The sequence below is a fragment of the Scardinius erythrophthalmus genome, assembly GCF_964197995.2.
Source record: "Scardinius erythrophthalmus genome assembly, chromosome: 5".
In the NCBI taxonomy this organism is placed as follows: Eukaryota; Metazoa; Chordata; class Actinopteri; order Cypriniformes; family Leuciscidae; genus Scardinius; species Scardinius erythrophthalmus.
Genome location: NC_138225.1, coordinates 43,855,398 through 43,877,270, shown reverse-complemented (window position 1 = coordinate 43,877,270; position 21,873 = coordinate 43,855,398). Strand labels below are relative to the sequence as shown.

General features: G+C 36.0%; 1 protein-coding gene across 1 annotated transcript in view; it reads right to left on the bottom strand.

Annotated features, from left to right (window-relative positions):
* The window catches only part of ntrk2b (neurotrophic tyrosine kinase, receptor, type 2b), a gene marked incomplete at its 5' end in the record, with an annotated part of 25,219 nt that extends 3,346 nt beyond the window's left edge, over window positions 1-21,873 (bottom strand). Inside the window, 16 exons of the mRNA XM_081366124.1 lie at window positions 1,332-1,572; window positions 2,670-2,842; window positions 2,955-3,085; window positions 4,699-4,887; window positions 5,794-5,893; window positions 6,752-6,780; window positions 6,891-6,908; window positions 8,966-8,983; window positions 9,079-9,393; window positions 13,368-13,500; window positions 18,779-18,930; window positions 19,037-19,182; window positions 19,291-19,359; window positions 19,475-19,546; window positions 19,627-19,701; window positions 21,680-21,873. Of these exons, the coding sequence (XP_081222250.1) occupies window positions 1,332-1,572; window positions 2,670-2,842; window positions 2,955-3,085; window positions 4,699-4,887; window positions 5,794-5,893; window positions 6,752-6,780; window positions 6,891-6,908; window positions 8,966-8,983; window positions 9,079-9,393; window positions 13,368-13,500; window positions 18,779-18,930; window positions 19,037-19,182; window positions 19,291-19,359; window positions 19,475-19,546; window positions 19,627-19,701; window positions 21,680-21,873 (2,055 nt within the window). The remainder of the gene's footprint in view (window positions 1-1,331; window positions 1,573-2,669; window positions 2,843-2,954; window positions 3,086-4,698; window positions 4,888-5,793; window positions 5,894-6,751; window positions 6,781-6,890; window positions 6,909-8,965; window positions 8,984-9,078; window positions 9,394-13,367; window positions 13,501-18,778; window positions 18,931-19,036; window positions 19,183-19,290; window positions 19,360-19,474; window positions 19,547-19,626; window positions 19,702-21,679) is intronic.

Here is a 21,873-nt window from a genome sequence, read left to right as displayed (position 1 = left end):
GGCATTGATTTCATACATGTCCACTGTAGAGGACATCAGGACTTAAATCATGTTTATCAGGCATTTTGGGAGACACAACAAGTGAATATGGAAATAAATTATACATCAATATTCCTAATGAAATATTAGATATTATTATTAAAATGTTGCCAATTATTACTCCCAATTATTACACTTCTTTTTTCATTAAATGTTGCTCCAAGAACACATTAATGTGCAAATTACATACAGTGTATAGATACATTGCATTGAATGGGAATATTAATTTATGGCCATTTTACCCACATATTGCATACAGTAAAATGGTGTATCAATTCATTCCGTTATTTCTTTCATAACATAGTTGAGAATCATCTTTATACAAATTTTGGTTAAAAAAAATCCTGAAACCCCAAAATGTATTGGTGATTGAAGAAAAAATCCCATTGTTTTTGCCTATACATATAATTTCATGTCATTTTATTTTTTAAACAACTTAGTCCTGGCGTTCACTACAGAGGACCTTACTTAATGCATAACGTATGAATAAAATATTTTTTTTCAAAAATGTTTTTTTACCATTTGTTTATCGTTTAATGTGATGACATGAAAAAAAAATCAAATTTTTTTTTTTCTGGGTCTCAGGAGGCTATGGAAGTAATTTAGTGTCTTTGAAACAAAAAAGCATGTTGAATTACACAGAGTAAAAAAAAAAAAGCACTATTTTATTTTTATTGCTTGTATTTTAATGTATTGTATTTTCAGGGCTTGCATTTTGGGGGCTGAAATTCACAATGACTCTATATTTAAGCTGTAAATATTTCATCTGAAAACATTTCACACATAATTTCATTATTAAAAATTCAACAATCCATATTCACCCTCCAGATTTAATTTAAAAAATATTCAAAAATATTTAAAATGTCACCTATAACAGTACAGGAAATTTTCGGTCCATTTTGCTTTACAAATTGGCTTTCACCAATTCAGTGGTTCAAATTCAGAAGAATATTCAAAATTTATATACCGGTAATCTATTTTGGCAGATGTATAGTGTACAAATGTAATAATTTAAGAATCAACCGGTGAAAAATTCATATTGGTCAATGGCTAAAATCTGTCCCTTCAATCTATATGGTGGATAATTTTGTTAACGCTGTTGTTCATGTTTGTTAAAAGGAATTTATTGTATATAATTCTATTTTTATATAATTATTTTATTTCTGTATGATCATATATAATGTATTTATCCATTCAGATTTAAATGAAATAAGAAATTTGTAGTATATTTGGGTTCCTCAGACTAAAAGGACCATAGCAATATGGACATTTCCGAGGTGACCCAAACTTACCCTATAGTAGTCGGTGCTGTACACATCTCTGGACATGCCAAAGTCTCCTATCTTGACAAGCAGGTTCTCTCCCACCAAGCAGTTACGTGTGGCCAGGTCTCTGTGCACAAAATGCTGTGAGGCCAGATACACCATGCCTGCTGCTATCTGCTGAGCAATGTGCAACATCTGAGGCTGAGTCAACTCCACCATCAAACTCTGCTGTCCGTCCGCCATCAGCACCGCATCTGGACCATGCGCCCTGAGGGAGAGAGAGAGAGAGTGAGAGAGAGGATGAAAATATGTGTATGATTAAGTGTATATAATCATGTGTATGACTGAAAAAAGTTGAAGATCAGAAAGCGGACGACACACGTTTACATGAAAAGCCATGTAAAGCCATATTCAATTTTTAGACTTACTTAGACTTAAACTTTACAGATCAACTGAACAATTTCTTTATTGAAATAATCCATGTTCTTTAGAATTATTAGCTTCACATTTCTTGCCCCAAAAACTTCCATTGTATATGCATTGCTTTACACAAATGCTGGTAAAAGGAGTCGGAATGAGCAATTTTTTTTAAAATGAAGCGCGAGAAGCGAGCAGAGAAAAACTGCACATGGATAAAGGAAATGTACTCCTCTTAGAAAATGCACAAATAAAGATACTTTTAGAAAAAAATTACAAAATTGACATTTTTCACTTGTTTTGCCTGTAGCTCAGATTCAGCCTGTGCGCATTCCGATTCCTTTTGCTAGCACGGGCCACAAATCTTTGCTTTCCAAACCTGTATGACTTTCTTTTTCTGTAGAACACATGAGAAGATACTTTGGTAACACTTTATTTCAATGGTCCACTTTAGACATTCTACTAACTATAAGCAACTTTGCAAATGCATGTCAAATAACTCTCTTTAGAGTTTTAGTAAGCTGTCTGCTTAATATCTGCTAACACTTTATTTTGAGTTATTAGTTATTATTAGTCCCTCAACAGACATTCTAGTGACTTTAAGTAACTTTGCAACTACATGTCAACTTATTTTACTTACCCTAACCCTGACACCTAACACCTAACCTAACAGTCTACTAAAACTCTAATGAGAGTTAGTTGACATGTTGTTGCAAAGTTACTTATGGCTAGTAAAATGTCTGAAGTGGAGCAAGGTAGGTTTGGACCTCACTAACTTTCACTCTAAGGACAAAAGTAAGAATTCATACAACATGAGAGTAAATGATGAAAAAAAATATATTTGGGGGTGAACTATCCCTTTAACTTGTATGTAACCTAGAACTTGTCTAAAACATCAATGTTTATAAAAACTGTAAGTGTGGGTGTTATAAACGCTCTCATGCAAACCTGAGAAACTTGTTGAGGTCTCCATGTTTCATGTATTCAAACACCATGATGAGGGGGTCACTTTCTACACACACGCCATAAAACTTGACAATGTGGTCATGCTGCAAGTTGGTCAGGAGCTCCGCCTCTCGGTGGAAATCTGCTCGCCCACTTTCGCTGGCCTCTTTCAGAGTCTGTGAGATAAGAAAGCCATGTATTTTCTCTAACTTGTATTATCTCTTATGTATATACTTGAAATTACTTGAGTAATTTCAATGAATGTTTTGTTGTTTAAATATACCATACCTTAACAGCCACCAAAATCTTCTCTTGGTCAGGAGACAAGTTGTAGCATTCAGCCAAGAACACTTTTCCAAAAGCCCCTTCTCCAAGCTCCCTCTTTAGCAGAATGTTGTGACGCTTTATGTGTTGGACAACTGCAAAACAAATAACACTTGTAGTTAAAACTAGATTTTTACTATTTGAGTGATGGTTGTTCATATAAAAACTAGGGCATCGTGGGCAGCTGTCAGGGTTCTGTCATCAATTACTCCCCCTCATGTCATTCCAAACCCGTAAGACTTTCGTTCATCTTCGTAAAACAAATGAAGATCTTTTTATTGAAATCTGAGCAATTTGTGTCCCTCCATTGATAGCTATGTAACTACCACTTCGTAAAACTAATCCATATGAATTAGTTTAGTCCAAATTTTCTGAGGAGACTCGATCGCTTTATATGATGAACAGATTTAATTTAGGCTTTTATTCACATATAAACATTGATCAGCGAACATAAACAGAAGCTCAACCTAACCTGCTTGACGCATGAAAACAAACCTCATTGGTTCCTGTGGAAGCTCAAACGTGCTGTGCAACTCATTGGTTCTTCATATGGATTAGTTTTATGATCTCTTTATGAACTTTTTGAAGCGTCAAAGTGGTAGTTGCGTAGCTGTCAGTGGAGGAACAGAAATTGCTCAGATTTCATCAAAGAGATCTTCATTTGTGTTCCAAAGATGAACAAAAGTCTTACAGGATTATAATGAGATGAGGGTGAGTAATTAATGATTGATGATAATTTTTGGGTGAACTATCCCTTTAAGTGTTGTTGTTCAGTCATTCATTTATGCAAAAAAAACAGAAGTTTACTACTTTACAACTACATAGTTCAGAGAGAAAATGTAGGGCAAGACTTGAGTTTCTCCATCAGTTTTTGTTTGGATTGTAAAAAGTGAGCTTGTGTACTGGAATGTGATTGGCTAAATCACTGCAACATGTTCCAGTATTATTTTAGAATCATTGATATATTATTATAGTAGTTTTTATATTTATTTATTTTTTATTATAATTATTATACAGTATAAAATGTTAATATGTCTATATTTTATTCTTCTATATTTTCTATATTTTCTATATTTTTAATTTTGGATAGGTTTAGAAATTTAGTTGTATCTTTTTGTCATTTTTGTTAGTTTTAGTTTTTTTTTTCAGTTAGTTCATTTTATTTCAGATAAAGACATTTTTATGGTTTTAGTTTATGTCTTACTTTTATTTAATGATAACCTTGGCGCAGCCTTGCATACATCAGAAGAGAGATGTGACTCATATCACAGGAAGACGAGTAATTTATGGCATTAAAGATAGATAATGTTAGAGGTCAAAAAAGCATATGTACGGATTAACCATTCATAATAAGACCATTAATATGCAATAATAAAATAAATAAGGTACATTTTGATTTCATGCTGACATAACCCTACATATGAGCTGCCCTGTGGGATGCTTGCCTTAGCAAACACCACTATTGACTGATCAGGTTGGTAAGATACAAATGAACTGTGTTGGATCCTAAAATTTGAATGAAGAATGCTTGCTGAAATGTACAGTCTAAAAGTGATTAAGTTACGCAGCGTCAGCCATCCCTGATATCATCGCCATGGTGATAGAAGGGGAGGTTACTATGACAACTGACCAGTGGTAACCTAGGCTGGAATCTATTGCAGAGGATGGAGTGGGGCCACTGACGGCCCAGCACGCCACGGGAACTCACGAGTGTCCGATTTCAGCATACTGCCAGGGTTGCGGAAGTACTGGGGGTTCTCGATGACTGGAATCTTTGTCATTCCGATAATAACAGCATCTGGGCCCATCTCCGAGGATGATGGCGTGTTGTTGCCATTGGAAACATGGTGGAGCGGGCTGGCCGAGTCGTCGTCATTACTGATGACAGATGAGGAGCCTGGTGGAGAGGGCAAAAAACCCAGACAATAATCCATAGAAATGAAAAGCCTTCGCTGGGTCAATACACATGAATAAACATACCATACAAATGCATTCAAAAAAGTGTATTATTATAAGAGGAAACAATAACAATTATTTTGAATAAATATTAAAATTAATATTATTCTATGTTATTATTCTATATTTGTGGTCTGTAGGTTACTGTAATAGATAATGTTATCTGCCAGCCATTAATAAAGTCTTTTTACTTTACATAATGTGACAACATTTCTGAAACAAATTGTAGACGAGGACTTTTTATTTTCCAATGAGAACTGAAAAGTGGGCCTTCCATATTAGAATAGAGACATACCTGAAAGTTAACAAAGGGTGCGTTTACACGAAAACGACGTACTAAAAACAGAAACGTTTTTCCTTTGCATTCCTTTGTCTCTGTTCACACGGATCATCGGAAATGACTAAAAGCGCTGTGTTATGCTGCCCGGCCAGTAGCTGGCGATGTCACTTTGTAAAGAAAAACTACACGCCTAGACTGCACATGTAATACGCATGCACTGTTTTCACAAATTCTTGTAGTTTTTGTAGTTTACACAGAGAGGATAACGGTATCGTTTTCAAAAACTTGTGCTTTGAAATGTTTTCAAAAGTTTGTTTTCAGGCCCCTAAAACACAGTTGTCTTGTAAATGAATGGCCAAAATGCATAAAAAGTTTTCCATTTCTAGTTGAAAACGGTAACGTTATTGTGTAAACGGCCCCTAAAATGTTTGCTAAAACAATGCCTAAACTGATTTGAAATAACATACATGGGAGCATCGTACACCAGGTATATGTATTAAGAAGGTAAATAGGGTCCATTTTGATCTCATGTTGACAGAAGTGAAAAGATTTAAATGATGAACTTACCTTTCATACCAAACTTGGAGCTTCTACCATATTTGAGGAAAACTAACATAACGATGCATCCAGTTAAAGCAACCACAGCTATCCCAACCACTATGTAAACCTAGAATATAAAAACACACAGTAGATTTTACTCTAGCAAGCGCGACTCCAATCTGGGGTCAGTTTGAATTGATTTAGCACAGTAAACCTAAAAAATGTATAGAAGTTACATTGTATCAAAGAAAGACATTTACTATAAATTGAAATCACTTGCTACTACAATATTGTTGCAATTGTAAATTCCCCAATAATATATCAAACAATTAATGGAATATTCCTGGTGAATATATGTTAAGCTCTGTCAACAATATCTGAGGCTTGCTGTCGATTACCACTGATGACAATAATGTGACTTCTCTCTCAGTTTGAAAACAAAAAAGAATGCGTTCTTACAAATGAAGTCTTTGGCGGAAAATTAATCCAACTACAAAAGTAATACCACCTCAAATAAAGAAAGATTAAAAGATAAGAAAAAAAAAAAAAATATATATATATATATATATATATAGATTTAGACAACTTTACAGATCAAATAAACATTATTTACTGAATATCTTAAAACAAAAGTACAAAAGTCATTTTTTTGCTTTCAAACTCTCTGGAAAGCTGGCCCCACTGACTTTCAGGTCAAGTATAAACTGAAAGAACAATTTTTGGTTACACTTTATTTTAAGGTGTCTTTGTTACACTTTAATTACCTACATTTACTTACTATAGGGTTAGGATTAGGGTTAGTTGCATGAAATTATGCATAATTTATAGCTATTACTATAGAAACTACATGTAACATATGACACTGTAAAATAAAGTGTTACCCAATTTTCTATAGTAATTGACAGCAGGCCACAGATGTTGTCGATAGAACTCAAACCGTATTTAACCAGGAATATTCCTTTAATCGCTCTATACAAAAACATACCGCAACTTTTTCCTCCAGTGGTGGGGTTTCTTAAAAACAGACAAAAAAAATAACACTAAGTATACGATTGCAGTTCAAAATCTGAAGGTTTGAACAAATACATATAAATGGTGAGCAATAAATTAAAAAACAGTCTTACCTGGACTAAATGTTGTGTCTGTGTTACATCATTTAAATGGAAAGAAAAATCAAAATGAATTATTCAGTGATAAATATCATTCTATAAACTGTATTTTAGCAATGTTTTTATTTTTTCAGTAGCTGGGTAAATCTAATGAAAACTGATAAGAAATGTCTACGAAATATTTCACCCCATTATCATATGAAACTATAATTTGCATAAAGAAAATGCAGTCTAAACTAAAGTATCTTTTTACAAATATGATTTTTTTGCATTGTGGCATTATTTTCATGGCAATTAAGCACAAACTCCAAATGCCAGTAGTCTATTGTAATGCGAAAATTTGCATGAATGTGAATAAAATAGAATAAAATATATATTACTTAAAATGTATGATAAATTATTTAGAAAGGTGTGTTGTAAAGTAAAATGTCAAGTATAGTATTTGTTGCACAGAACTTAACTTATAATTATAATTTATTTAAAATAAATAATTGCATGTGAACAGGATGATTTTCATGACTTCATGATTAAATATGTCACTGCGCCACCTGCGATGACTACACCCTTATGGAGGGCTTCAGGTGCGGGCCGGACGGGCTTCCTGATGCCCCAGGGGAATACCTGCTGGATGTTAGCTGAGTACATAAACTTTGCGCTCTGGGTGGATGTATCCTCTTTTACTGTGGGCAAAGCTGAAAGAAATACCATTACCATCGTCCAGCCCCACCTTGCTCGTGTTACCGTGCCAGGTCCAGAGCCCAGCCAACCGCAGACAGGGAGCTCAAATCTGCCGCAATGGACAAGCCAGACAAGAGGACTAAGCCAACTATCGCTTGGAGCCTGAGGCCCACAGTGAGTCTGACCAGGTGTGTGAGCCGGCAAAATCCTGTGCCACCGTGGAAGTGGTAGTGGAGGCTGAGGGAATGGAGGAGGACCCCTCCCACGCTCCCAACACTGAGAGTGAGCTGTTACTGACCTTTATCATCAGCGCTGGTCCTGCCCAGCTGTAAGTCTTCTATGTCTTCATTGCCGCTAGTTCCACCCTGCGTAAAGCCTGTTTCATCACCCAGTACAAAGTCTGTGTCATTGTCGTTGTTCCCACCCAACCTCCCTTTCCCGCCTCCGCTTTGCAATTCAGCCAGTCCATCAGCCACATCTTTGTTGGTTTCCTTGAGCACCTCAATTTCTCCTTTAACGGCACTCAGTTGTGTTGATCTGCATCGGGTCTTTCAGTCACCAGCATCGCCCAGGCAAGTGGATCTCCAGCTCCGCCTTTACCTCCTGATCCCTTCACTCCACCTCGGTCCGTTGACCTGTCGGCTCCACCTTGGATCGTCCCTCCCTCAGCTTCAACAGATACCATCATCCTTACGGCTCCAATGGGCTCCCTCATCCATCTGGCTCTGCCTTGGTCAGACTTCACCTTGCCTGAGCCAAGAACTTAGACGTCTGGCCGTCTGGCTCTGCCTTCCCCCTGGCTCCACCTCGGTCCTCAGTCCCACCAGCTTCACCTCAGTCATCAGGCACCTCGGGCGCTCATTGCTGCGGCTCTGCCTCGGCCTCCAGGACCATCGGTATTGCCCGGTCCCATCTGTTCTCCGCCTGCGTCCAGGGTACCACTACCATCGGCTTCATCTCCATCAGTCACGCCCCAGGTGTTGTCAGCCAAGTCTCCACTATGGCTCCTCCCTCCGTTGACTCCACCGTGGGCTTTCATCCTGGCTGTGCTCTGGATTCTCGCCTGACTACTCCTCCATTCCTGGCCTGCCTGGCTCCTCCCCCCATCATTACCACCTTGATACTTGGTAACCATGGCACTTTATCTACCTTCTTCCTCCTTGGATTACAGTAACGAAGCACAGTTATGAAGAATTTAGTTGGGAAATGTGCTTACTTGTCATCAAAAATACTGTCACTATGCTAAAAATCTTGAAGGTAAACAGATTTCTTCATGCAAAATCTAATTCATTTATTTATTTTGATTTTAGGGTGAAAGTTTTTTTGTTGGGGAGTGATTTCCTTTAAAAAGATTCATTCAGCTTACTTGTTTTAAAAATTTTGTTTGCTATAATTCACCAAAATTATCTTACCGTAATAGAACTCTCCCTCTGTGGAAACAAAAATATGACTGCAGTTTGCTTTTACACTATAATAAGCTGTATTATTCTATAACATAATAATAAATCACATTATAGAGCCATACCTGTCCCCGAGTGGTCCACATCAGGTGTGCGCATGAATTCTGCCGACACGTTTCCGCTGACCTCTCCGAACTCATTGCTGGCCACCAGCTTGTAAACGCCGTTATGAATGTGAGTGGGAATGACAAGCTGCAGACAGCCGTGGTACTCCGTATCTGTGATTTCATGGATTTCGGTCCTAATGTACTCCTGCTCCTCCAGCAGCTTTCCCTCGTGGTACCAGTGCAGATCAGGCTTCGGGTTGCCTTTCACAGTGAAAGGGATGCACCAGTCCTGGTTCCTCACAGGCAGGTATATCTGCACTATAGTAGGGGGAACTGACCCAGAAGAAAGAAGAAGGAGCAGAGGAACGAAAAAGAAGGAAAGAGGGGAGGAGAGGAAGTGTAATCACAGGATGTTCCACAGGAGTAAACAAGAGGAACGAGGAAAAATTTGCTGTAGTTTGACGACAGGAAAGTGTCTGACAGCACATGGAATGGAGGGGCAGTAAAGAAGGATTCTAGGGTGAGAAATACAAGAAAATGATAAGAAATGAAGAGGCTTACTGTAATATTACAAAACAACATGAAGAAACATGCAATGCATAACCAAAAGCAAAATGGATAAAAGGATGTCGTCAAAGACTAAAAGCTGGTTTGTCACTGATAAGTTAAGAGAAAAATTAGATTTTATGTTAGCAGCAGAATTTCCAAGCTGCTCATCAAGATGCAATGAGCCATGTTTGATGTCAATTAATTGAAAAGTATTTTTTTCTTGCATTTGTTCTGGGCGTTTGCAATGTGCCATGTTTGAATTGCAAGCATGAATTGTATGGCTTCAGGACATTTGAAATATGTTTTAAAGCTTGCCAACCCCAGTTTACTGTACAAATAAACTACCGTTCAAACGTTAGATATTTAAAAAATACAATTAATTTTTGTGATGACAAAACTGAATTTCCAGCAGTCGTTATTCCAGTCTTCAGAGTCACATGTTCCTTCATAAATCTTTCTAATATTCTGATTTGGTGTTCAAATCATGATAAAGATGTTTTCAGGATTATTTGATTCTTTCAGGCAAGTTCAAAAGAACAGCATTTATTTGATTTTTTTTTCTCTAAAATCTTACTGGCACTTTTTTAAATGCACACCTTGCTGAATACTGGCCCCAATCTTTTGAATGGTAGTTTATTTTGTTTTAAGGAAAAGAACAGCTTGGACCTTGTGCTAAACATCTGCTTTTGTGTTAAAGGAATTGGAAGCGTTTGGAATGATATGAAGGTATGATATTTGAAAATTATTGTGTAAATAATCTTCATTGAATCTGACTGAAATCTTAATTTTTCCTTTATGTTTCAACTATTCCTTTAACTATGAAAGTAGCAATAATAACCACATAAAATAAAATGGGTAAATTCTAACAGAAGGCTTAAAGCTTACTATTGAGTGGGAAAGCGTTGAAAAGTTTTTCAAGCAGTATTATGCAACAATGTGAGTTTTGTCAGGCCCAGTAGACTAATGTGATAGCTTGAGGGGAAACTTCCTGAATCTTAAGCATTTGGCACATTTTCAAATGTATCTTGAACTCTTAAAAACTGCCCAATAGTTTTATTCTCTTTAAGGAAGCCATCTAATCTCCACACACATGCATGTCAAATGACCCAGAACCTCAAATTCAGTTTGAAATCCTATTATTTTGTCAAAATGTCAAAATATAACTGGAAGACATCAAACATACAAATCATAGAAAAATATTAATTACTTACAATGTTTGTGAGTGTGACTGCTCAATGACATGAATTATATTTCACAAATTCTGAGAAGCAAATTGCACCTTTAATAAACAGCCACATTCCACCACTGAAATAATAATGGAAAATGGTAAAACGATTAGAGGTTGAGTGATTTTTACTTACAGCCCCAGTTGAAAGTTTGGACACACTTGACTTGAATTTATGTTCCTTGCACTTTTGATCTAATGGTTTATGTTTGACTGCTCAAAAATTTGTTTCGTAGACAAAAATTAATTGTGCCTACATTCAGTATCAATTGCCCTTCAAAATTATATAGTTAGATGTATTGGAACAGATTGTGAAAGAAAAACAGTCAACAAGTGTCTAGCAAACATGTGAACTCCTTCAATACTGTTTAAAATTAGGATGCGCCTCATGATTTTGCTTGAGGGAAACCCAGAGTGTGCAGAGCTATAAATGTTGACCATGTAAAAGGCAAAGGGTGGTGACTTTTAAGCTAGAATATAAGATACTTTAGATTTAACATTTTTCACAACATAATTCCCATACTCCTATCTCTTTTATTTCATAGTTTTGACGACTTTACTTTTATTTTAAAATTTGGAATACAGTCTGATGGAAACCTAAAACTGAAAGGCGCAGTAAGCGATTTATGAGAAATACTGTTGACATTTGAAATCAACCCAAACAAACACACCCCTTCCTTCATTGCTCCGCCCTCAAAATGCACGAACACACAATGCAAGAGTGGAAGTACCTTTATCATAGCTTTATCGAAGCAAAATAAGGAAAAATAAAGCGAAGATAACGAAGGAACAAGGAAGAACAAAAAATAAACATTCAGTAATTCAGCCAGCAGAATACCAGCTCCAAACAAACAATGACTCAAAACTGTCCTGTTACTATAGCTAACATTACAATAACAGCATATCTTGGTTCTGTGAAACATAGCAAAACCAATGATACATTTTCAGGCCTTCCCGCTTAGATCTCTCTAGCGCTGGAAATTTTTTCCAATATTAACGCGGGTCCTAAAGCTCTTGCCTAATCATAAACCTTCTTTTTCCACCTTTTTGTTATGTCTCTCAGCCATCTCTCTTTCTACAGTCTTAAAATTTCCCTCTTGCTCACTCTCTCTCCTCCCTCATCATGAGTTTAAACACCCCCTACCACTGATTGGCTCCAAGTGTGTTGTGGTGCTCAGTCCGATCCACTTTCAACAGCATTTCTCAGAAATCACTTACTGCACGCTTAACATTTAACACTAGTATTGTTTATTGAAGTATTGAGTTCTATATTCTCATGATGATATTGTTAAATACAAACCAGAATCGTTCAATTTAGAAACCTGACAATAGGAGTATCCCATACATGGAAACATAACCACATGTTCTAGTCTTCTATTTCATGTTCATTAGCAGTGTTGGGAAACATTACTAGGTTACTAACTCTTTAAAAAAAATTCTAATTATGTTAAATTGTTACTTTTTTACGGAAATTAAGAAAACTGGCTGACTTTTAAGTTCTTCTGTATTAGTCCTACAGGACTGCACAATATAGGTACCTCTCAGAGAGATTTTCTTGCAGAGAAAATCTTTGGTCTTTTATTAGTTTATAAACTGTGATACATGAAATAAAATTCATCCTCTATGTAAGTGGTTTTCAGCTGTTTTGCCTTGAATAGCTTTCATTCATGGTGTAAAAGGATGAGGATGCAACGCAACCTGTCCATGTTGGCATCTGCCAAATTTGGATTGCTTCTAACCAAGTGAGAGATGGATTTGCACTAAAATACAATTCTACTGATTCATATGCCATTGCTAGTTATTTTTTAAGTGAAGAAATTAAGATCTGCACCAAGATCCAATAGTGATGTCCAATTCATGACATCACCCCTAAACGAATCGCTTGAACTGGTTCAGTTTGCAATGAATGATTAATTTATGTAATTGACTGATCCAATTGCATAAGTTAATTACTCTCTGATTCAGTGATCCAGTTGGAGCGAGTCTAACAAGTCAACAAATCAACTAGTCTTGTGCAACAAAAAATAAGCCAAGAACTTGGAGTAATATGATCCTCAGAGCAGTGTACTGACTCCGAATGATTCATAATAATGTCGGACTGAACTCTAACCTGTTTTAGCTCTGTTCTATCTGAGTGACTAGGAGGACATTAAACCCCTCTCCCTTTAAATTGGTATTCTGAGCATGAGGAAAGAGCACATTCATATGAAAATGGAAAAAAAAAATGGAAAAAAATATTTAATAAGCAATAATAGTGGTAGTAGTGGTCCTTTAAAATTTAAATGGAGTGTTTATAGTTTTATATAATTTTGGAATAATATTTATACTTTTATATAATTATGGAGTAATAGTTCATTTAAGTTTCTTTAAATCAAGTACATAATTTGTGTGCTTGGTCTATACCACTCGTCACCACTATTTGAGCTCTAGGCCTTCTGTTAGAGGAGAACTGGAATGAAACTTAACTTGGGGCTCACTCAAATTAACAAAACAATGCAAAGCAAATCTACTTCTTCTGAGACTGAGTTCTTACAAAGAATATTGAGAAGGACTGAAGCCTCATTCTGGCCCACAATGTTCTCGGCACTACAGGTGAGCTCTCTGCCGTTGTCATCAGGTGAAAGTCCAATTAGAGTCAGCACAGACTGAAGCTCGATTTTGCTGATCTGTGAGAAAGAAACCGCATCAACTCGAATATGTTTATACATCAATCTAATATTGGCTGTTGTTATGCTTCATAGAATTAGGTAGACTCCATTTGAAACTTACACTTTTAAACTTACTGAAGAAAATCTAAACTTGGCCATGTAAAACTCGTTACCATGATGCTAGGGTGTTATGAGTGAGTGCCAGGGTGTTGTTATGTGGTTTCTAGGGGATTCAGAGTCATTTATAAGTGGTTTCTTACTGACCAAAGTCAAGCAAGACCACCCAAACAACTTTCTGAAAATCTGGTACACTGAGAAAAATTATACTTCCGACCAATTTTGGACCAACCAGAAATATTCTTTCATTTGTTACAGCCAAATTTACAACCCCATTTCCAGAAAAGTTAGGACATTTTGTAATAAAATCAAGAATCTGTGGTTTGTTAATTCTCTTGAATCTTTGTTTAACTGACAAAAAAAAACACAAGATTTCCAATGTTTTTACTGACTGACATAAGTTTATTTTGTAAATAAAAACCAATAGATTTTGACCATGATTTTGATGGCTGCAACACACTCCAAAAAAGTTAGTACAGAGGCATGTTTACCATTATGTCACATCACCTTTACTTTTAATTACAGTTTTTAATAGTTTGGGAATTGAGGATACTAAGTGTTGCATTTTTGCAAGTGGAATTTTTGCCCAATCTCACCTGATACAAGACCGCTGCTCAACAGTCTGTGGTCGTTTTTGTCCGATTCTCCTTTTCACGATTGGCCATACATTTTTAATAAGAGACAGATCTGGACTGCAGGCAGGCAGTCAAGCACATCCCTTCTACAGTGTAGAGTGTCTAAGAAACCACTCTGTTGTAGCACGTGCAGAATGAGGCCTGACATTGAAAGATGTCATCTTGATGGCAGTATAAGTCTCTGTACAATCCCAATATATGCCTTCACCTCAATGGTACCTTCACACATATGCAAGTCACCCATACCGTTTGCACTGATGAACCCCCATACCATGGCAGATGTTTGCTTTTGCACCGAATTCTTTGCAATCTTGCATTGAGAAATGTGATTTTTAAATTGTTTGAAAATTCTCTCATGAAATTTGGCAAAGCCATGACCAGTCTTTGCTTATAAAGATGTTCCTTTTACCCTCAATCCCAAAACCATCACCTATTGCCAATTCACATACTTATTGTGGACTGTTTCAAAACAGTTTTGCTTGGGAATTTTATAGCCTTTTCACTTTTGTTTTGCCTCTGTCCCAACTTTTTTGGAGTGTGTTGCATCCATCAAAATCAAAATACAATTAGTTTGGTCAGTTTTGGAATTCTTTTCTTTGTACTTTTGTTAGTTAAATAAAGGTAAAAGAGAATTTACAAATCACAGATTCTTAATTTGATTGAATTTTATAAAATGTCCCAATTTCTCTGGAAATGGGACTGTATTTTATTCATTTTTCTCCAATTTTATTTAAAATGTTATTTAATATAAATCAAAAGTATTTGCCCCAAGACAAAAATATTCAAAGAACAAATTTTATTTATTATAAAGACCATACTTACGTAATTAATATATTTTCTTTAGATATAAGCCAAATGTTACTTAATAGGTCAACATAATAAAATAACATAATTTCACTATAAACAAAAGCTAAATTTGCACAGCATAATATGAAAGTCGAATTTACACTTAAGATACAACTTAAATGTTTATTGTAATATCGTTTTAAAATATACATTATATTTTCCTTTATGTACTAACAATTTAATTAAATTAATAAACCTCACAAACATTACTGCATTCAGTAAAGCAAGCCAGTATGTTTTCTGCACATCTGGTACCAAGTGAAAACACTATTTAAATTTTTCTCCTCTATGAGTCTATGAGATTTCTCATAAGTCTATGAGATGTTTTCAGTCATTTTATCACTAGGCAAATATACAAATCTTTTTGCTTACAAAATCATTCATATCTGTAGCACAAACTGTGCTGGGCGAGTTACATGTCATACTCAGGGTTAGGATTAATGCTGTTTGTTATGCTCACCATAGTCTTCTTTAACTATGCAGTGACACCAAACATCCCAGGTGAACAAAGCACCATTAACTGGAGCTAAATAATCCATGTTCTTATTCTACATCTCAGCATTTAATCTGTTTTACAGGCTGCTATACCATGGGTGAAGGCTCCTTTAATGTAAGTATAGTGAGCATTTTAAATATTAATGGAAACATAATGCTTTCACGGGCTTGAGTCAAGCATCTGTGGTTTCAGCACTGTGATCAGTCATGATTTTTGAAAGCCCATTATAGGATGCTACAGAGATTAAATGTTTAAACGTATTTAATGTGTAAAACTGGTGCAAGGAGTAGAGCCTACGACAAGGGCTATCATAAAACATGATCACTGTACTTCAGCTTAGCGTGTTAAACACTGTATTCTACGGAGCCCCTAGAGGGACATGGAGATGGAAAAAATACGATATGGGAGAAAAAATAGATTCCAATGCTTTTTTTTGTGTTCCCACGAGAAACTTTGTGTTTCCCCAAGAAATTTTTCATTTGCGTGCAAAAATTTTATGTTCTTTGTGAGTGAATGCAAAGTTTCTCGGCGGAATGTAAACATTTGCGAGAGAATGCAAAAGCATTGACAAATAATTTTTCCTCCCATCTCATATTTTTTTCCCTATAGGGGCTCTGTAGACTTCCACCAAGTTTATCATCATGATCTAAGGTTACTTATGATTTTGTGGAAGATCTCATGATGCTATGCATCTTCAAAGAATAGTCAGTTTACAATCAAATCTTCTGCAGAGACATGATCAGTTTATATGATAAATGGATTAGGCTTTCATTCACATATAAACATTAATCCATAGAGCACATTAAACATGGCGTCCGAGAACCAACAAGGTTATTCTCGCTGGTCAAGAAAGAATGATTGAACTTCTCTTTACCATATTTGATGTGTTTACCTATATGTATGTGTGTGTTAATAAAAAAATGTATATGAATAAAAGCCTAAATTACATTACATTACAAATGTTCATCATATGAAGCGATCATGTCTCTTCAGAAGACTTGGATTAAACCACTCAAATCATATGGATTGCTTTTACTCTTACCTTATCTGTTTATGAATTGTTTGAAGTGTCAAATAGATTTGATGGAATGAACTTTCAATGGAGGGACAGAAATATGTAAAGTTTTATAAAAATTATCTTAATTTGTGTTTTTCAAATATAAATCAAAGTCTTAAGGGTTTGGTAACTGACAATAGAATTTTCATTTTTGGGTTAACTATCATTCAAAGGGGTCATGACATAGATTTTTTAAATTATTTTACTATGTTCCTTGGAGGTTCACTTATAATGTTATATATATATGGATGCATGCAAAATGTCAGAATGAAATAATATATACACTGAACAAAATTATAAATGCAACACTTTTGTTTTTGCCCTCATTTTTCATGAGCTGAACTCAAAGATCTAAGACTTTTTCAAAGTACACAAAAGGCCTATTTCTCTCAAATATTGTTCACAAATCTGTCTAAATCTGTGTTAGTGAGCACTTCTCCTTTGCCGAGATAATTCATTCACCATACAGGTGTGGCATATCAAGATGCTGATTAGACAGCATGATTATTGCACAGGTGTGCCTTAGGCTGGCCACAATAAAAGGCCACTCTTATTGATACTTTGCACGTGACGTCACAAGTACTGGCTGGCGGGCAAGAACGTCGTTCTCCAGCAACGAAATCCAGTAAACTAATCAAGGGTCGCCAGTTTTGCTATACAAAAGTTGATGTTTTGAGGTGTAAACGACATGCCAGATAGTTGTTGTGCAATTGGATGCACTAACCGCATTTGAGATAAACCTTCACAGTATACGCACGTCTGTGCATATTACCATCAAAGGTAATTTCAACATTTGTTTGAATACAATGGGTGTATGATCATGTAATTAATCGTGTATTTAAGTTACTGTAGTTTTGTCATTCAACACCACCAGTATTCACCAGCTTGTTCGGCGAGTCAGCTGTTTGTGTTATGAGTCTAAGCTAGGCTAACTGTACGTTCACACCGCCGCCAGCGAGAGCGGCAAAATTCATTGAAAATGAATGATTTCCAGGCACTTTGACGCTCTCGCCGGTGGCGGTGTGAACGCACAGTAACAGCTGTCGTCTTTTGCTAACAACAACAGAAGTGTGTGATAGGTTGTTTTGAGGTTTGCGATATCTATGATTTTCAATGAGAACCAGAGATGACCCAACAGTAGAGCTAGATATTTACGGAGGAATTATTACTGCTCGATTATCTTAAAAAAACGTGTCTGCTTTACATAATTTAGCTACCTCGGAGTTAATCCTAGTCCATAGTTATGCAGCTAGCTCGCTAACAGACTTGATATCTACTAGAAAGACAGGACTCAACGTTGAAAATACCCGTTTGTTGCCCGCCAGGTCTCCGTGGTAGTCACGTGACTGCAAAGTATCAATTGGAGGCAAAAAATGAGGGCAAAAACAAAAGTGTTTATAATTTTGTTCAGTGTATATATATATATATATATATATATATATATATATATATATATATATATATATATATATATATATATATATATATATATAATTCATTCTGACCCTCTGTCTGAAATAATCAGTTTAAAACTTGTCAGTAAATTGCCACTGTTATGATTGGCTAACGCATAGGAAACAGTATCAACGCCCACTTGCTATTGCACATGCTTTGAAAACATTATCCATATACAACCATCATTTACCGACAAAGCATTATGAAATAATTTTGTGTTTTTCAAAATTAAAGTTGAGTTTGTGATGCAGCTGCTGTCAGATCCAATATAGTTGGCTGCTTCATCTTTCAACAAAAGTTTCTTTGCGAACTCTCCATGTGCCTCATTTACAAAACAAAATGCTTCATACAAACAAATAATCCTTCGACGCAAATCAGGACAACATTAAAATTAACCATCACTTGTTTCCAGTGCTGGGATCCTCCAAATTTATTTCTCTTGTCATGACCCCTTTAACATCATGGCTATAATTACATCCGTCAACAAAAATTGGAATGTGAAGTATTGCTTTATGGGATACAATATTGCACACAGTGTTTGAATACACATTTAGAAGGTTGACCACGTATTCTAAACCTATAGACAATTTGCATGCTGCCAACAATATGCATACTGCAGAAACAGTAAGAGCACTATGTTAGTATGCTATTCCAACTAGCTTTATACTTAAAGGGCAAACAGGGTGTTACCTCATGGCTGGTTGAGAGAGGAGGGTGATCACTAGAATTTAAGCTCCAGGATAGCTCGGGGGTCGGGGATCCAGACACATTGCACATCACAGTAGCATTACTTCCTGCCATTAGACTGACGACAGCAGGGATGACCTCGACATGTGGAGACTCTGAAATAAGGACAGAAATTTCACGTTTTTAAGAACTATGCATTAATACTTCTTACCACAAACTGTGCAAATTAGATGTGCATTAAGTGTGTTTGAGTTCCATTACTACATGACGGTAGAGTGAGTCTAGAGAGGGCTTCTGCCCCTCCTTCTTCCAGTAGACACTGCAGACCCTCTCTCTCACTATCATCCAACCAGACTTGGATCCAGATGTTCTCACATGCACATTGCAAAGGGTTCCCAGATAGCAACCTATAGCAAACCCAAACAAATTCAGGAGCCGAAGCCTGCTTTGTATGCTGCACAAACAGCCCACTGTACATAGTTTTGTAAGTGTTATTATTGAAAAGAAGATCTTACAAAGTCGACAAGTTTGAATTACGAATTGCCATCCAAGAGAGTGTTGATAAGTTATTGTCTCTGAGATTCCTACAAATAGAAGGAAAAAAAAGACTCAATTACTTGAAAGTAAAGATTTCTTTGAAAACCTCACAGATTTGTTAAATAATTACATTTCAATTAAGTTTTTAAAAAATAGACTCACAGATATTGAAGTTTAGAATTATTGAAGAAGGCCAACGTAGATACATATGTCAGGTGAGTGTTGGTCACTGTTCTGTGGGAGACAGTAAATGCTCACATAAGTTCTGCTCTTCTATAAAGTGTCAATATTTTCTTAAAATATCAAATACTCACAAATTCCTGAGATTCGAGTAGAACTTCATATGGTCCTCGTTAATTGTAAATAGCCTTTTTTGATTTGAGATATAGCTGTGGAAAGCAAAAAGAATGATTACTACCCTTACAAAAGTGCCGTGGTACATTGATGACCACAATAGTATCATGATTTATTGAAGATGATTCTCATCTTCGTATATCATGATATTTAACTATCATGGCAATGGCATATGTTAAAAAACATAGTTGTACCATAGTACTGTGATTCATACACTATTGTTCAAAAGTTTGTTTTTGTGTTGTTATGATTTTTAATGTTGTCCAAAAGGTCTCTTATGCTAGCCAGGGCTGCATTTATTTTATTAAAAATAGTAATATTGTGAAATAGTTTTACAATTTAAAATAATATATATATTATCATAATCAGTGCTGAAAACAGTTGTGCTGATTATTACTTGAGTGAACAAGTAAATACAAAAAAAAAACAGTAAACAAAAATCTGAATTCTTTGATGAATAGAAAGTTCAATGAAATAAAGTAACAATGCCTTTATTGTCAATTTCGATCAATTTCAAGCATCCTTGCTGAATAAAAATAAATCTTACTAAATCTAAACCTTTGGACGCTATTGTACCTTATAAAAAATGTTTTTTATTGTATTTTTGTTACTTTTTTATTAGTAAGTTTTAGTATTAGAATACATGTAACTATATAATTAATAAAGCCAATTGTTTTCAGTGAGTATTGACCTTACAAAAAAGTACAGCATGATATTTACATTGCAGTCTATTTTCAAGAAAAATAATGATACTTTTTTTGCTAGCGTAATACGTTTCAGTAATATTATATGAGAACATAATTTAACAAGGTAGCTACGCGTCTAACAAATAAATTCAAGTCAACTGTTTTCATGGCGCACTGGCATGCAAAAACAGCGATTATAAAATTGAAAATATCAACAGGCAGTTCTCTTTTTTTTTCAGAGACAGCTTAAATAGACGCACGGTAATTTGACCGTCAACAAATCAACCGTCACCATATGAACAAGTTAATAAAGGTGCGCGTGAAAAAGCTATGATTTCACTACAGCGCGCGCACATGCCTGGAGTGGGTCCAGTGAGCCGTTGTCGTGGAAACGGAGTGACATATTTGCGTAGGCGCCGATGCCTATTGCTCTGCGGACACGTTAGACTACTCCCCAACTAGCCTATACACAACAATTCATAGAATAATGTACGCGTAAAACTGAATTTTATTCGGAAATAACAGCAGTTTATAAGCGTTTCCCTCACGGCAGGCCTAAAGGACATTTTTCTCCCAAGACCAAGACATTTGACGGTCTCTCAAACCAGTCAGTGCTGCCTAATGCATATATATCAGATCATCACTGATTTAAATCTCTGTGAAGCGGACGCTCTATCTTCACCGATATGCATCTAATAGAGTTATGTCGTTATGTGGCCGATTTATAAATTTGAGTGTTTTTGAGCCGATTGTGTTTTCTGTTTTTTTTTTTTTTTTTTTTTTTTTTGCTATGGTAGAGAAAGTCAGTTGAGGTGAGTCAGCAGCCCCACTAAATTATTCTCTGAGTGATCATCTTTATATATATATATATATATATATATATATATATATATATATATATATATATATATATATATATATATATATATATATACCTTTAGATATGCTATCATGTCAACTTATCGATTACCGTGTCCCCGACACCTTCCCTTCAACCGCTCTCATCCTCTCTCACACACGACATGATGTCTGTTGCATGTCACCCTATGGTCTTGTTTGATGTCAAGAGCTCGTACGCACGCCCTGAATTATCGTAGCAAACTCCACACATGCTCATAGCCGTGGCTGAAATGGTCAGGCTGTGGATGTCATGGAATTCACTGCACTAAACTTATTTTGTCCCTCGACGAATTGAGGAATCTACCCACACACCTCACGCGCACACGCTCACAAACACACGCGCATGTTTTTTTTTTTTTTTTCACGCATCCGTGAAGCTGGAGGAGCAGGTCTGCCGGTTTATTTCTCACTAAAACACTGCACTTACATATCCGTAATGTTTTCCATATCAGACTCTGGCACCAAGACAGGGAAATCCTCGATCCCTGGTTCTTGATCGATACACGATATCCTCGAGGCATTGCAAAAGCACGACACAGGACAAGCCGAGCTGAGCCTCAGCAGCCCGAATAAAACCCCACACAACCCCCAGCGAGCCATTCCATGAACCCCTGTGGTCAT